A 15,011-nucleotide genomic window follows, 5' to 3' on the forward strand; every position below is an offset into this window, starting at 1 on the left:
ATGCATTTTTGAGAGTGATAGAAAAAGTTATTCCATTCCATGACAACAGCCATAAACCTTTACAAGTACAGTATTAGGAAAAATGTTGTGTAGCAACCTGAAGCTTGGAATCTTCGGTTACCTTGGTACCCAGGTGACTAGTCAGCCTGCGTGGGACAGAGAAACTACTACCACAGCTCATATCACTGCTCGTCTCATGGTCCATTCGAGAACTTGAGCCCTGAAAAACAAATAAAAGAAGAAACAGGCAATTCATTATTTAATGCATACTGACCAAATAATACTGAGTGTTTTGGAACCATAAGCGTACAAGCTTAATAAAGTCTACAATTCGATACATCATATGTTGTTTGAAATGAGAAATTGATGAATGCAGTAGCTAAGTAATTGAAATAGGCACACATACAGTTCCCATTTGAGATGATTACAGCAACTACTGCGGTATACACTTTGTTTGTTTGCCCAGTCATTTTATGGGATTCTGTATTTTGGTTTATGAAAATACACACATGAATTATACAATGCAATTTAGGTTACAAAAACAAGGAGTAACAAACTCCGTAAACTAGTCAGAAACCATGCATACTAATCAACTATATGAAACTTTGGCGAAACTGCAACTTCAAGTAATGCTATATCATTCGAAACAAAAAGTCAAACAAAACAACTCAGCTAATTATGTGAACAAAAGGCGAGAGCAGATTTAACCAGTGACAAATAAAACCAAACATGAATTTACAATATCCGCGGAGGGGAGCAAGGCAGGGACTGCTACCCGGCCAAGAGGATTACTAACATTCACCAGTGGTCATGGGGCCCTCGTCCGTTTCTTTAAGTATCCTGTTCAGACAAGCGGCCCAGGAAAGCGTCTCAGACAGCGGAATCAGGCCAGGCTCTGCGGCCGTGGATCCGGTGCAGACCAGCACAGCTCTTCCGTGAGTAGAGGAGACACGAGCGCCTCGATTCTTACCTGACCGCACCCCGGGGCAGCCGCGCAGGTGCTGCTGGACGCCGGCGCTCCGTCGCTCGGCCTCTCGCCGTCCAGGGAAGCCGCCTCGTGCTTGCTCTGCGACGTCTTCTGAGGGAGGGAAAAGAGACGAAGGATTTGCCGGGCGTGTCGAGCGAAGAGCTGCTCGGCTGCAGCAGCAGGAGCATCGGGCTCTCTGCGTGACCTAAATAAAGCTACAGATCAGCCTGAGGCTTTACTGAAAGGGAGGGGGAAATTAAAGAGTTCACTGAGCTTTATCTTCACACACAATGGTGGAATCTCTCTGGTCTCTCCCCTCTCTCACACTGACAATCCTTTCTGCGCTTCTCCCTCTACTCCTGTCTGCAAGGGGCGAATCCGCTGAAACAGAATAAAAGGTTCTCCCCTACACAGGCTGTGTGCTTGCTAAATCATTAAGTCACATGATGTGCCTCCATCTTTTAAGGCAAGGAGCTCAAGCTGGTACTTATGCAAGGATGCACAAATACAAGGATTGGCTATGCAATAGCAGGAAATGTGTACAAACCAACCTAAATTCCATTTAAAAGGCAAAATGTGTCTTAATATTTAGCAGAATTGTAAGATTAGTTCACTGAATACAACAGATTAAAGTAGTCTAACAGGTGTCACTAGCAAGTAGGGATTCAGGGACTGCTGAGAAAGTCAGTTTAACTGAAGCAAATCCTACTGAGATTAGGAGGCGGTGAACGTTACTGACATACAGAGGAAAGGACAGCAGGGTCTTATTACGCATGAGTGTTAAATAGCATAGGCCCTTGCCAGCCAGGCCCGTCTACACGCAACCAACATATGCCACTAAATGAGGGTTGCAAATCATAGTATCAGCGTTATCCTCCCAAAATGCTAGAACACCCAGAACACTAGCTATAAAAAGACTGGTGTACGTGGTGTTTGGTAAATTTGAGAACTACTGAAATACTTCTGTATGGAGAAAAGCAGAAACGTGTATGCACATATTTAGTGCAAATTCTATGCAAACCTCGAAGCATGCAGACCACAATCTCTTTGTATTCACTATATCCAATGGCAGCGAAGAACCAGAGAGGAAATGAAAATGGAAGATTTCTTTTTATTTGTGGTTTAACACAACCTATGTTCAAAGGAAGATAGCTGCAATACAGACACGCTGAATTTATTTTCTTTCATATTCAAATGTTAATTTTCACACTCAAATGTCATTTTGTTTTTAACAATTCGAAAAGCACTGGAATATCAAAGCATCGTTCGACAGCCCTACCTCTGACTCGCCCGGGTGGGACTGCAAATGCTGTCTGATCCGGAGCATGTCCTTCTCGATCTGCTGAATCCGTGCCACTCTGGCCTGAGACAAACATTTCAACAAAGAAAATTAAATAATGAAAGTCTACATGAAACTAAACTGAGAACGCATGCCAAAAACGCTGAACGCTCAATTCTGCACCTAAATGTGGTTTCATGAATGTAATAAACATGGTTTTATGAATGTCTGTTGGGAATGGGGGTTCTAAATGACAGAAAATGACAAAGGAAATGACTGAAATGCTCGCTTGGTCTTTAGGGACACTTGTTTGCATTGTGCACTTTAATCTGGAGAGACAGTGTACAGGAAGCCACTGAAGGTTGGCTTTTGACGCTTGGGGAAGCCAGCATAATTTTACTGTTATTTTTTAGAAATGTGATGATTTCAAACTGTCTAGCCACTAAAACCTAGAGCAAGTGCACACAAGATACCAGACATGACTGAACATGAATTAGATCCAGTGTGGTCTGACTGTGCACATCATTACCTTACACACCCATTTTTGTGAGTGGTGGCAAAGATTAATCATGGGTCACATTAATCCGACACCTGGATTTATGGTAACGCAGCGGGTAGCTTTTAAGTGCGGAACAGAGAAAAGCATAACAAGAAATAGTGCTGGCACATCATGGACACTCCTAAAACTAACGTTTTATTGTCATGTTTCAATCAAGTGGCCATTTTAAGAGATGTCACTTAACCATAACGCTCTACAGAAAACCTAACAAAGTAACCTGTTATTCAGAACATGGATGCTTTCTCCTCGTCCCGAAGTTGCATCATACCAGAGTACATCTGAATTCCATACTGTGGCCTGACTGCAGGACTGAAAATGACCCCGGACTGACCTGTGCCCTCTTTTCCATGTCCTGGCAGGTCCCGAGCTGCTCCTCCATGGCGGCTCTGATCTGCCGAGCCTCGTACTCCAGCTGCCGTCGAGTCATGTCCGTCTGCAGGGAAAACTACAGCACAGTGCGGCGTGAGCGTGGCTGTTTGAAGCCTTAAAGTTGCTAAAGACCACTGAAGACTACTAATCCCCCACCCCACACAAACATAAATGTTAGCGCATCATTCACATTCCACTCTTCTGCTGGAGTCTATAGATCAGAGAGAGTCTATAGAGAGTAATCAGTGATCAACTCTTCCCATCCACGCCGGTGTTCTGTCCCCTCCACAGGCCATTTTTAAAACCTATATAATTTAGCAAATTATCCATTACAGCACATTAAGGCAGCGGGTGTCTGTCTGATACCTGCTAGTAGGCCTTTTCAAATTGTTCAGTGCACATTATGCAGAAATGGCATACAGAATAAACATTCAAAGAGAAAGGATTTCAATGTTCTTTATGTGAAATAGCACTTTCAAACCTACGCATAAAAAAAGGTCATTTATGATGCCATTTTGTGAAACTAATTATTCCAAGGCACCATTTGCCTTCATCAGAAAATGAATATACATCTATGTCAATATGTATAAAAGCTCAACGTCGAAGTCCATTATCTTTTGCTTCATCTCCAAATATGTAATGGGGGAAGAGACTCATCTGCCAAACAGGCCTGAGTGCTCCAATCAGAACATGCATTATTAAACATCCCTTAAAACAGGATATACCATCTGAGGAGGTACCATCTTTCATTGCAGTGGAACCCTTTAGCCATAGCCTTTCCTGACAAACGCTTGAACAGCAGCACCATTTTAATCTTACTTTGGTTCTTACTCACTTCTTGCTCACTCAACCTTTCATTAATATAACGTGGAATGGTCCTGTAAGATAACTCACTCCGATTCGCACTTTCTAAGCTATTGGGCCACTTACATTAATGACCTATAACAGTAAATCTAAGATTAATTAAGAAGGTGCTGGAAATGTAAACATATTATGCTCTAGACCTGTTTGGAACAGAGATGATCCAAACACCACAGTCTGTGTTCATGTTTGCAGAGATGAATCAGGCAAGATAAGATACTTGTGATGCGCGCACACACACACACACGCACACACACTCACATTTTCGGTCAGGGGAAGGCTGTCAATCCTCTTGGTGAGGTTCTGGAGCTGTGCATAATACCAGTCCTTCTCCTTCTCCTCTTTCTCCAGCTCTGCCAATAGCAAAGCCCTACAGGACAAAGACATCCATCGATTAAGAACAAGAGCAAAATATATGCAATATAAAACAGGACTGTCAAAATAAAAGCCTTATATTATACAATGCTCTGCAATTTTTAAAAGTCAGATTTGAAGGATATTCAGGTCTAAAAAGATAATACTGGGTTACTTTGACCTCCATTTAACAATGAGGCCGAACACGTGCCTGTTCTGCAGCACGAGCCACAAATTCATGTGGCCTGCAAACACGACCGACCTTTGACTGCCGTATAAAAGTCTTAAGGGCGATTAATCCAGAAATCTACAAGCTAAGCTGCCCTTTCCTATTAGCATGCCAAGGAAAAAAGGGTTTGTGAGGAGTATTGAAGGGGTTTTCCAATCAAAACGCACTGTAATGGACCAATGCAGAAGACAAAGCAATGAGGCAGCAGTAAACGTTCTTGTCACTTTATCTTTTAATTAATCTCTATTCCGAAAAGCTATGTCACGTTTTCCTTTTTTACCCCGTTGTGAAGCCTGCTGTGTGAAATAAGAACTGACAGATTTTAAAAATGAGAGCAGTTCAGACCACGTCTTCATCTGGCGCTCACGTGGCCCATCGCCAGCCTACTTTGAGTATACCAGACACGGCACACCACAATGACAGTGCAGCAGGACCGGGGCCATTTTGGGGAACTTCACTGCAGATAATCAGAAGCGCTAAACGCGACAGTTAAGTCCACGATACTTCATTTCATCCATCTGAAATCTAGCTAAGCCGCACTGGACGTGTTATCATCGCGTGCCAGAAAAGGGGGCCAGATCAACTCTGAGCAAAAAGTAGGAAAATATCTTAAACACATGAGCAAAGGGCAGAGATCAACAAGCACACAAAAACCTAAGAACAGACCAACGGTCAGATGAGGCTACACTGAGAGCGCATCCCTGTCATCTGACCGAGCCAAACATTTCATCCGACGCACGTCACACCCCGACAGAACCAAGTGTTTACAGGAACAGTGAGCCGCCTGTTTGGGGATGACGCTGGCATGACTGATTTAGCCGATAACAGCGATGGACCAGTATGCACATTTTTCCTGGAAACCAAGGGAGTACGAATTACCAAGTCCCCCTGGAGAGAGAGGACAATGCTTAAAGCTGACTCACAGCACATAAGGACAAAGCCAATAGGAGTTGAGCTGGATTGGGCGCTCTCTCAATCTCAGTCTGACTCATAGTCTTACGGTCACAGTTTAGGGCCAGAGATCATTTAAAAGGGTCTTTATGCCACAGTGCACACTTATAAATGCTGAGATTGATGAAAAAAAAATTTCAGCACTACATTTTTATTTAGAAACTAAAATTGATTGCAGAGTAAACATGGTCATGGTTCTGTTTTTTTTTTGTCAGCAGCTGACAACAGGCCTGTAACTATGGTATTTTTGTAGCCAAAGTCACAAATCTGTAGAAAGGACTCACAAATCTGCAAATGGCTTCACAAATCTGCACATATATTTAACCTATGTGTGGAAAATGTATGCAATGTTCTGCATTCAGAAAGTTCCTGGTTTAAAGAATAAATTGGTCATCCTTACCCTTCAGGACAGCAAATAAATAGAGGATGAATGGTTTTCTGCTTTGACCTTTTCAGCACCAGAACTGTGAACTCTGCTTACTGCAAAGGCCACTGCAGTTTTCAAACTCTTACTGGCTTCAGTCAGCTGCCCCAAGCTCCCCTGGTCCATTAATCTTTATATACTCCCAAGGCAAAAAAAAAAAAAAAAAAAAAAAAACGCTATGAAGAATCAAAACTACTCCATGTATCCAGTACTCAGGGTCACATTCAGGGCCAGATGAGAAACCTGTGCTCTGCAATTGTCAAAAGGGAACGGACCTCTCTTTCTCCAGCTCCTCCAGGTACCCAGTGCTCTCCCGGCCCCCGTTCACCACCCCTCTCCTGGGGAAGGAGCCCGCGGGGACGGGGCTGCTGTCTCCGGACCGGCCCGACGCGGAGCCCTCGCGGCTGTCGTAGCGCGCGGGCGCTTTGGGCCTCATCTTCACGGCCGGGAAGCCGCTGGGGTCCAGGTTCATCTCTGCAGAGACACAGTGGAGATGCGCCGTTTGCTCGGACATTCCGCCGTCAAGGCCACGTGGCACACGTCGCTCGAGGACCCGGAGACGGAAAGGAGAGGACGGCTCAAATCAAGGTCACTCACAGTCAACTGCCCGAAAGGTCGGGAAAACAAACACGCAGCAGAGCACAGTAGCTGCAAAAACAAATGCCTGTAACCCAGTTATTTGCTTCCAGAAACGTCCCAAATACTTTTTAGAATAACACACAGGCAGACACGCAAGGACTGACCATGCACCGCCCAGTACATTAAATGTGTATTTACTTAATGTATAAGTTGATATCAAAGGTTATAATATACAGTTAACTGCAGTAATAAGAATGCATTTGTCAATTTATCTGGCTACTTGATAAGTTCCCTTTGAAGAAAATAATTTGTGAATATCCTACATTGTTTCTTAATTTCTGCCGGCAAAAAATATAAACAAAATGCATACAATTTAAAAACTGCAACCAAGAGACATTCCCCACTAAATTGGTTGAGGAAATTAAATGCAAGGAGGGAGTAGTGGGTCAGTGGTACAGATGTACTTGTCTGGGCAGGCAATAATCAACTATGAAAAACGAATACCAGTGTTTATGCCTCTCTGAAAGCAAAGATTGTGAGTTCCCAGAATGCACTGGCTCAGCCTACCTTTCAGTCTCTCGAGAAGGTCATTTTGTCCAGAAGACTCAATGGACTCTTCTTCAATGCTTCCTTGTAGCTGCTTCAGCACCTCCTGGAATAGGTAATGAAGCACAATGAGTAGGCCTATTCCTCACCGTGTGGACAGACAGCCGCATGCGTTTATGCAGCTCCGCGCATGAACGCAAGTGTACAAGAATTCATGCACACTCTCATGCAACACCACTTGTCGCAAACCCTGAGCCACTCTTGAGGTGGGGAGTACTCTGGTGACTTCAGCCCTCCATCCTTGGCAATGGCCAAAAAGCCTGTTTCAATTTGATGGAGATGCAACATAACTGTGTTCTTCATGATGGTTTCTGCCATCCGCTTCAAGTCCTACAGGCAAAACAATGACTCTACAACACTGTAGAAGTTAACTAGATGAAAGACTTTAGAACCAAAATAACAAGTGTTTCTGCCTTTTCCAACATGCTTAAAAATGGTGGTATAAAATAACAGACCGCTCTTTCATGTGCTATCAAACACCATAACTGGCAGAAGCACAATCATCTCTAAAATCAGCAGATGTATGCTTCCTAAATCTTCTGTTGATCTTTTGCCACCTCTGACGATAGTGGGTTTCGCTGATCATGCTGTTGAGTTATTTTATCCCACATGAAACCATGAAGTTGCACAAACAGATTCAGTATCTTCACCATCAAGTTTAGATTCCTGCTGTGTACCAATTTTAAAGCAAATTTTAAAAAACATTTTAGGTGGTGAACAGATTGTATCCTTGTATTAAGGTTCCAATGCAAAAAAAACAAAAAAAAAACAACCTCCAATAAATGGCAAATATATGGCTTGATGGCAACCATCTCAATATCCTTGCAGTCATCAATTACGGCAATTGATCGTTTATTTACTAAAGTTTCCAGGAAGTGATTAATGTTGGAGAATATCACACTGTGAATGCATTTTAAATCCCTGTCTACATTATTTTTTGGCACTGATTGATGGTGGTATGAAACAGTTCCTGTACCCAGATAAATATGTTAATGGGGGACAAAGCACCCCCATCTTTTGTCTTCAATCTCGTGCTACAGAGAACATACGACAAGTGCAACAGATAACTGTGATGATGATTTAAAATGAGTAGCCTACATCTGAAATTTTGGGGGACACTGGGTGTGTTGTCTCCAAGAATGAGGGCTGAATACATCGCGTGACAATTCGCAATATATTCAGCCCAGTATTCCATACACAAGACACCTACCTGGTCATGTATCAGTCTTAGGATCAGGAATATTACAGGACCATGCAAATGATTACAATCATATTAGCTCATTGACATTTTGTAACAATGTGGTCCAAAAATTTTAGATCTAAAAATACAACGATGTTTTACTTTCCTTTCCCTATAGCAATTAGGCTAAGTGAGGAAAGGAAGGTCTATTGTGTGAAGCAGGAGATTAATGCACAGGAAAAAACAGCATTCATGCCAAAATAATTAAACCACCTTGCAGGACCGTATTATTCTCTGCCCAGAGACCAAAATCTAGGAGCTTAAACCATAATAAAATTACATATTTCACAGACTTCAATAACTCCTTCCCGAGTGCCCTCTCTTAATTTCTCCAAACATCAAAACCCGCTTGAAGCCTGCACCAGAACTTTGTTCTATTTCTGTTACTATGCCAATAATACTTCACCAATTTGTGCACAAATGACTCGAGGGTGACACTGAGGTGTTGATATTACATGTCCGCGAGATCAAACCATGACCTCCCTTCAAAAGGGAGGCGAGAAAACGAAGCGTTTATCACTCACATCTTCAAGCCTGCCGGGGATTGCAACATCCTCGCAGCCCTGCTTGATACGGCTGTGACTTCCCATACATTTTTAGCCACAAAAGAAAACAAGCGTCTTTAATCTCTCAAGCGTCTGAAATCCCCCCCCCTCCCCCATTAGGAGATGTCTCCTTGCTTTTCTTACTCAACCTGTCCAACATAAAAGGAGTCAGAGCGCCCAAGTCTTCAGTTGGCTTTAATCCAAAGGCTTTTTAATGTCTGACTTTTAACAGCCAACTGGTCCTGTAACCATGGAAACCACAGCTCCCGAGAAAGACGCTCCATATTTGTCTCGGCGTGTCCTGTCAACAACTGCCAGAACTGGTGATGTCAAAGACCCAAACACACGACGCTCCTGCCGTGTGACTTACCACGATGAAGGCGTGGCGGTCGCTGCAGGCCACGTTTCTGAGAGAGAGCCTCATCCCCGCCGGGCGTCCACCACACCGCTCTGAGGCGCGAGCTGTGGACCGGCCGCGTCGAACCCGAGCGCTGTACCCCGGCGACAGGAAGCCGGAACGGCGTCTGACACGCGATCCTCACTCAGGAAACAAGTTGTCGTCCCAACCAGCTCCCGCCCGGCATTGCTGCAGCTACTCCCCCATTAACCCAAAACGATTCTGCTCCCAGATCCCCCCTGGGCATCCTGCCCAGGCAATGTGTGAGATGACCTATGACTGCCTGCCCCAGACAGATGTATTCCTATTGGGGGCCATACGTGGGTTGCCTTTTATTCTGTTCCTAACGGCACCAGGAAATGCACCCACCAGCCGTATGACGTTTGTGGGAGTTTCTCTCAGGAGTTGTTGTTCAGTGAGCGGGCTGGTGTTCACCGCAGACAGAAGTGACATCTGGGCTGGGAACTTATTGAGCACAATGGCTTTATTATTGCGACGGACCACGAGGCTGAGTCCCGCAATCTGGCAAGATTCTGGGCAGAATACAAAGATGATTCACTCACCGACAAAAGCAGCACAGAGCATGCCGCTGCACTAAAAATACAACATTTCAGCTTTAGTGAAGCTAAATTTTCACTGGCAGCCTTTTTCATTTACAAAAAATTACCATTTGCTTCTATACTGAGTGGAGCCATTAAGTCATGTGCTTCTGAAAAGAGCCCAGCCTTGTTAGCCTTGTCAAAAAGTATGTTTAAAAACAGCAGATGGTTCACTTAAATAATTTTGTTATATTAAACAAACTGAAATTAAGTGTAATATTTAGGCATCAGTGTCTGACTGATCCCATAGGCAAGGTTTTTCGTATAGTTCATTATGTTCTGTGTGCACAGTATGCCTCTAGGTTGTATGGAAAGTGTGCTGAACTTCATGATAATAACGATATGCAATTAGTTTTCTCCCTGCAATGTATCATCGATTTTCTCATCGTAACAGTCGTGCATCGGTACATCTCCTCTGATGTCCTTTATTTTAAAGCGCTATGAAATTGTGTCTTCCAAATATAAACATTGCTTTTTTATATACTACATAAATATTTTGATATATATATATACCATAAAAATAACAAGCCATAAGATGGATTCCCAAATATAGGCCTAAGCCATTAGCCCTCATAAGTATACCTAGTTCACTTGCGAGTGAGATACCAGTGAGATATGAGGCTGAACGGAAGCTTCTTAAAATGACATTTCATACTCTCGGTAATGGAAATCGATGCACTGCCTAAAAAGCATCAGAGACAAAGTCACAGCCACAGCGAATTGCTGGAGTATCCCATTTCCATCGGCTTGAATTTCCTCTGATCAGACCTCCACAGAGGCCTCTGCAGCTTTGACCTTGAACCAGGCTTTTAATGTTGTTTGTGAGCCCAAAAGGGAAGGGGGTTGGTGGGGCGCTGGGTCCTGCTTTTGTATACTTAAACTGAAGGCCGAAATGCCCTTGAAACACAAAACATCACATGACATACACAATGTATCAAATGAGGAGCAAACAACCACTGCGTCACAAGCTTGCTGGAGGCCACAGAAGTAATAAAAAGCTCCTTCTGAACTTTTAGCCTAATGTCTAGCAAACCTTTATATTTGAGAAAGGACCACTGCACTGTTAACAAGGGTATGGTTGCACCAATTTGGGAGGCTTAAAAACTTCCCGTATATCAAGATTCCTAGTTTGGCTGGATTCTGGATTCTTACAAATCTTCAGTAACCAACTATGTTGAAAGATTGAGGCCAACATAGCCTGTTAAACTGGGCATGAGATCACCCTAAGTGGCAGCGATGAGTCTTTCACGGCTGGGTGGACTGTGGCAGATGCCTGGCTGTGAAGAGGAATTAGGATTCCTTAATCTTGATCCCATTTCAGCCATAGCCCGGCACATCACCAAATGACCCCCACTGAGGCAATCTGTTTCACAGTCCTTGTGATAGAATCACACTTTCTGAAAATGCACAACCAGACCACTCAAGGAGAGAACACTGGTGCCAATCTGCATTTTCATTTTATTCGCTAAATAAATTCCGCACCACAGGTTAATATTGATGCCCAGCAAGAAAGTGCTTTTCATTGAGTATACATGCACATGCATAATATAAACTGGGGAAAATGGTGACATGGTTTTAATGCAAATTAAACATTTCTGATTTTTTCCTGGCTTTGAACAATTAACTGAGCCAATTAATCTGTAAAATCAACAATATATTGACATTATAGGTCAACTATGATAAGCCTTTTGACACTGTAGAGCAAGCACAATATAAAAGCAGACAAGACTGGGGAGGCTACACATTTTTTAATGTTAACATCTAGATAATGGTACTGTCAAAATGCAAAATTAAAATGAGGTAAACAAGCAATCTGGGCCTACCTGTAACTCCCAGTTTCATAGCATTGAAAGGGCTTAATGTAGTGAGGATCAAACCACGACCATTAGCTACACTTCAATAGTTACAGCAAACAAATAGAGCTTTACTGCATAAGACCGGTTTCACTGTAAACAAGGAACGGGCATTTGGATGATTTGCAGGAGCTCATTTGTGTTGGAATATCACAAGTACGGTTGTTCAGCGACTACATCGTCTGTATTCGTAATGGGGGTGTTGACAAACTACTGGGGGGAGGGGGGGGTAAATATGCATTTGTTTTGCACAATGTCATAAAACCTGTTAATGTGTCAGGAAATGGACTAAAAGTGTGTCAACAAGAAAAGAAGAACTGAGAACGGGCTGCATCGCATAGTATCAGACAGATTGTTCCACAAGAATGAGCTGAGACAGTTCACCCCTCGTGTCAAAAACAGTCAACAAACACACAAGTGAACTGAAAGGTGTATTTCGGGAAGCCGATCTGGACACGAACGCGCAGGAGAGCCTACCGCCTGCAGCTGCCGGGCCGCGGCGAGGTTTCCTCCGCAGGTCCGGCCCCAGCCTGGGAGGGAAATGTACCGCGGCCGGATCTCAGCGCCATTGACAGGGCACAATGGCAGGAAGGAACCCTTTCTATAATAAGTCACATCCTCCCGGGACATAGAGGGAGCTTTTCAGCCTTTGTGCTGGACCAGGTCATCGCGTGTTTTTTTTTTAAAGAGATGTTTGTTTCGACAGGATACAGCCTTGGGAACCGTTTAATGGGGTTGTGACATGCAGCTAGGGCATTTCTTAGGCCCACACGCCGCCAGAATGCTAAAGCTCCATTTAGACGCTCCGTATCAGAGAGGGGACAGGAAATGGCCCAGCTTTGTTAATGAAGCTAATTAGTCATCCAGTCTTGGGTAACAAAACACTTTTTGCATAACGAACAAAGAAAACAGACTGCACCTGGTATTTAGCCTACTTAATTCACCCCTTCAGTGTTTTAAATTTAAACTGAGGATTCAAACAGTGATTACACAGAACTGATATCCACCGTGTGCTCAATTGCTTCCAATTTAATACTTTTTATGATTTTTTTAAATGCACCATCAGCTCAAAAATCAACACAATTTCTGAATATATTACATTTCGACAGAAAAAAACTCAATTATACTTGTATCAATACAACTACATTCATTTTCTTTAAAAATATGTCCTTCATAATGAATGGTTAGACTATCACTCACAGTATAGTCACTGAAGAGACGAAGGCAAACCAAGCTGCATTTCCCCAGTACTATCAGCAGAGGGAAGCAAACTCTATCCCACCCTCATTAGTTTGGTACACGAATGAGAGGAAACAGAAATGAAGGAATAACTCTGCTGCATTGTTCTGGGAAAAAAAAAAAATTCCATAACCTAGTAATTTCAGTAGAATCTAGCCCTAACCTAGATTCTACTGAAATTACTAGGTCAGCTCAGAACTAATTAAGCCCCGATCCATTTCTGAGGTGCTTTGAAATGACCTTGAAGAAAGGTGAGGTGCAGCTTTCCCTTATCCAGTTAATTTTGTCCTTCGGCTGATGTCTGAAACAAAGGCTTTCATGCATCGTTCCATCAGTGTAAACCTGCCTTCGCACGCCACTTATGCATGATCTTATTCGGCTGTGTGTGCGAGCAGTGGGCCACGCTGAAAACTGAGGCGCTGCCGTTGAGAGAGGAAACGAAGACGTGAGGGGAGGAGGAGGAGGGGGTAGTGCTCCAGGGCAGAGCGGGTGCACCGCACTGCGCCGCGCCGTGGAAACGCCGTCTCCGGCGCGTCCCCCACAGTCTCTCTCCGACCGTGACTAACGACCTGCGATCGATACGCCCCCCCCTCCCCCCCGAACCGCCCTCGACTGCACGCGGCAGGCGCCGAGAGGCGTCTGCTGTTTTAATAGCCCCGGCGGCGTCCCCGGCGGCGTCCCCCCCGGGGTCAGCTCGGCTTCCTGGGCGGGGCAGGGCGGCCGCTACGGCGGCGTGTCATCGATTCCTCCGCGTCGGCGTGTTAGCATGCGGGCGATACGCCAGCCCGATGTGAAATCCCATCCCGGAAAAATAGCAGCGAAACAGCCGCATCCCCGGTGAGGCGGGGCCGCAGGGGGCGGGGGGGACGGGGGTGAAGGCGTTTGGCCGAAATGGCTGCATATGGTGCCAAGTCCTCTTTAAGTAACTAGAGGGAAGGAGCCAGTGGGGGGGGGGGGGGGGGGGGGCATGAAATAATGTCCAAAACTATCTATTTAAAAGGACACGCTGAACTGTGAGGGGAGGGCAAGCCATTGCCTCTGGCAGCCGATGAATTTTGCATGACAGTTTATTTGCTGTTGCTTTTCTGCCCAATGAAGGCCTGTATGCTCATTTTCTACAGCCAAAGCAAGATCTAAAATGCCACAACCCGTTTGCATTAAAATGCGCCTTAACTGTGCATTTAACAGCACACTGAAGGAAGGAAGGAAAGACCAAAAAAAAACATTGCACATGCGCATTCAATTTGCATAACTGTCACAGGCAATGTGAGAATCCTCCAACAGTGTTGACGCAACAGGACGCAGCAGCTCGGAACGAAATGGATAGCGTGCCTTGGTTCATCTCAATATGCTTTTACTACAACAGCTCAACCACCTTTCAAACTTGCAATACTCGTTCTCTCTTTCCGTTTCAGCCACTTCGATAGTCAAATCGGTTTCTGTAAACAGCCGCTGTATTGGTCTTGTGATATCCATCTCGTGTTGTCTTCATATTATGCATGCATCCCGTGTCCACAGAGTCAAACAAAGCCCCACACTGAGCGGAACCCCTTTGATAAAGTCTCTTTATTGAATTTTTACCCTAAATCGATATTTTTCATGTAGAAACAACCTGTCACTCATCAATAAATAAATAACTCCTGAATAAATGCTTTCCCAATTCGCAGTCCAAAGAGACTGTATTTCTTCATGTCTTCAGCAATTCCGCAGAAAGAAAAACTGTCACCCAGAAGACAATTCTGCTTTAAATAAATCCTCTCTTTTATAAATGTGTCTTTAATTGTCATTAGCATGCCATGTAACAAAAACATACTACCTCATGAATATATTTAAATCTTTTTTTTTATTTTTTTTTTAAGTCTCTATCCAAAAGCTTTTCGCACACAAACCTGTACCCTTGCAATGATTAGAGCCTACTTTAATCCCTCGTATGTGAAAGGAGGGACAGAAAGGATTTCTT

General features: G+C 44.0%; 1 protein-coding gene across 8 annotated transcripts in view; it reads right to left on the reverse strand.

Moving 5' to 3' along the window:
• The window catches only part of apc (APC regulator of WNT signaling pathway), a 41,771-nt gene that overhangs the window by 9,867 nt on the left and 16,893 nt on the right, over positions 1–15,011 (reverse strand). For 5 of the 8 annotated variants that reach the window (XM_035391885.1, XM_035391882.1, XM_035391883.1 and 2 more), the window contains exons 3-9: positions 7,140–7,224; positions 6,269–6,467; positions 4,297–4,405; positions 3,137–3,250; positions 2,247–2,330; positions 971–1,078; positions 98–220 (exon numbers count right to left, since the gene is read on the reverse strand). In XM_035391885.1, the coding sequence (XP_035247776.1) occupies positions 98–220; positions 971–1,078; positions 2,247–2,330; positions 3,137–3,250; positions 4,297–4,405; positions 6,269–6,467; positions 7,140–7,224 (822 nt within the window). Of the gene's footprint in view, positions 1–97; positions 221–970; positions 1,079–2,246; positions 2,331–3,136; positions 3,251–4,296; positions 4,406–6,268; positions 6,468–7,139; positions 7,225–9,333; positions 9,706–15,011 lie in introns of those variants that run through there. The other 3 variants (XM_035391890.1, XM_035391887.1, XM_035391889.1) reach the window with 3 other exon arrangements.

This window comes from Anguilla anguilla, chromosome 14 (assembly GCF_013347855.1).
Source record: "Anguilla anguilla isolate fAngAng1 chromosome 14, fAngAng1.pri, whole genome shotgun sequence".
NCBI classification, from domain to species: domain Eukaryota; kingdom Metazoa; phylum Chordata; class Actinopteri; order Anguilliformes; family Anguillidae; genus Anguilla; species Anguilla anguilla.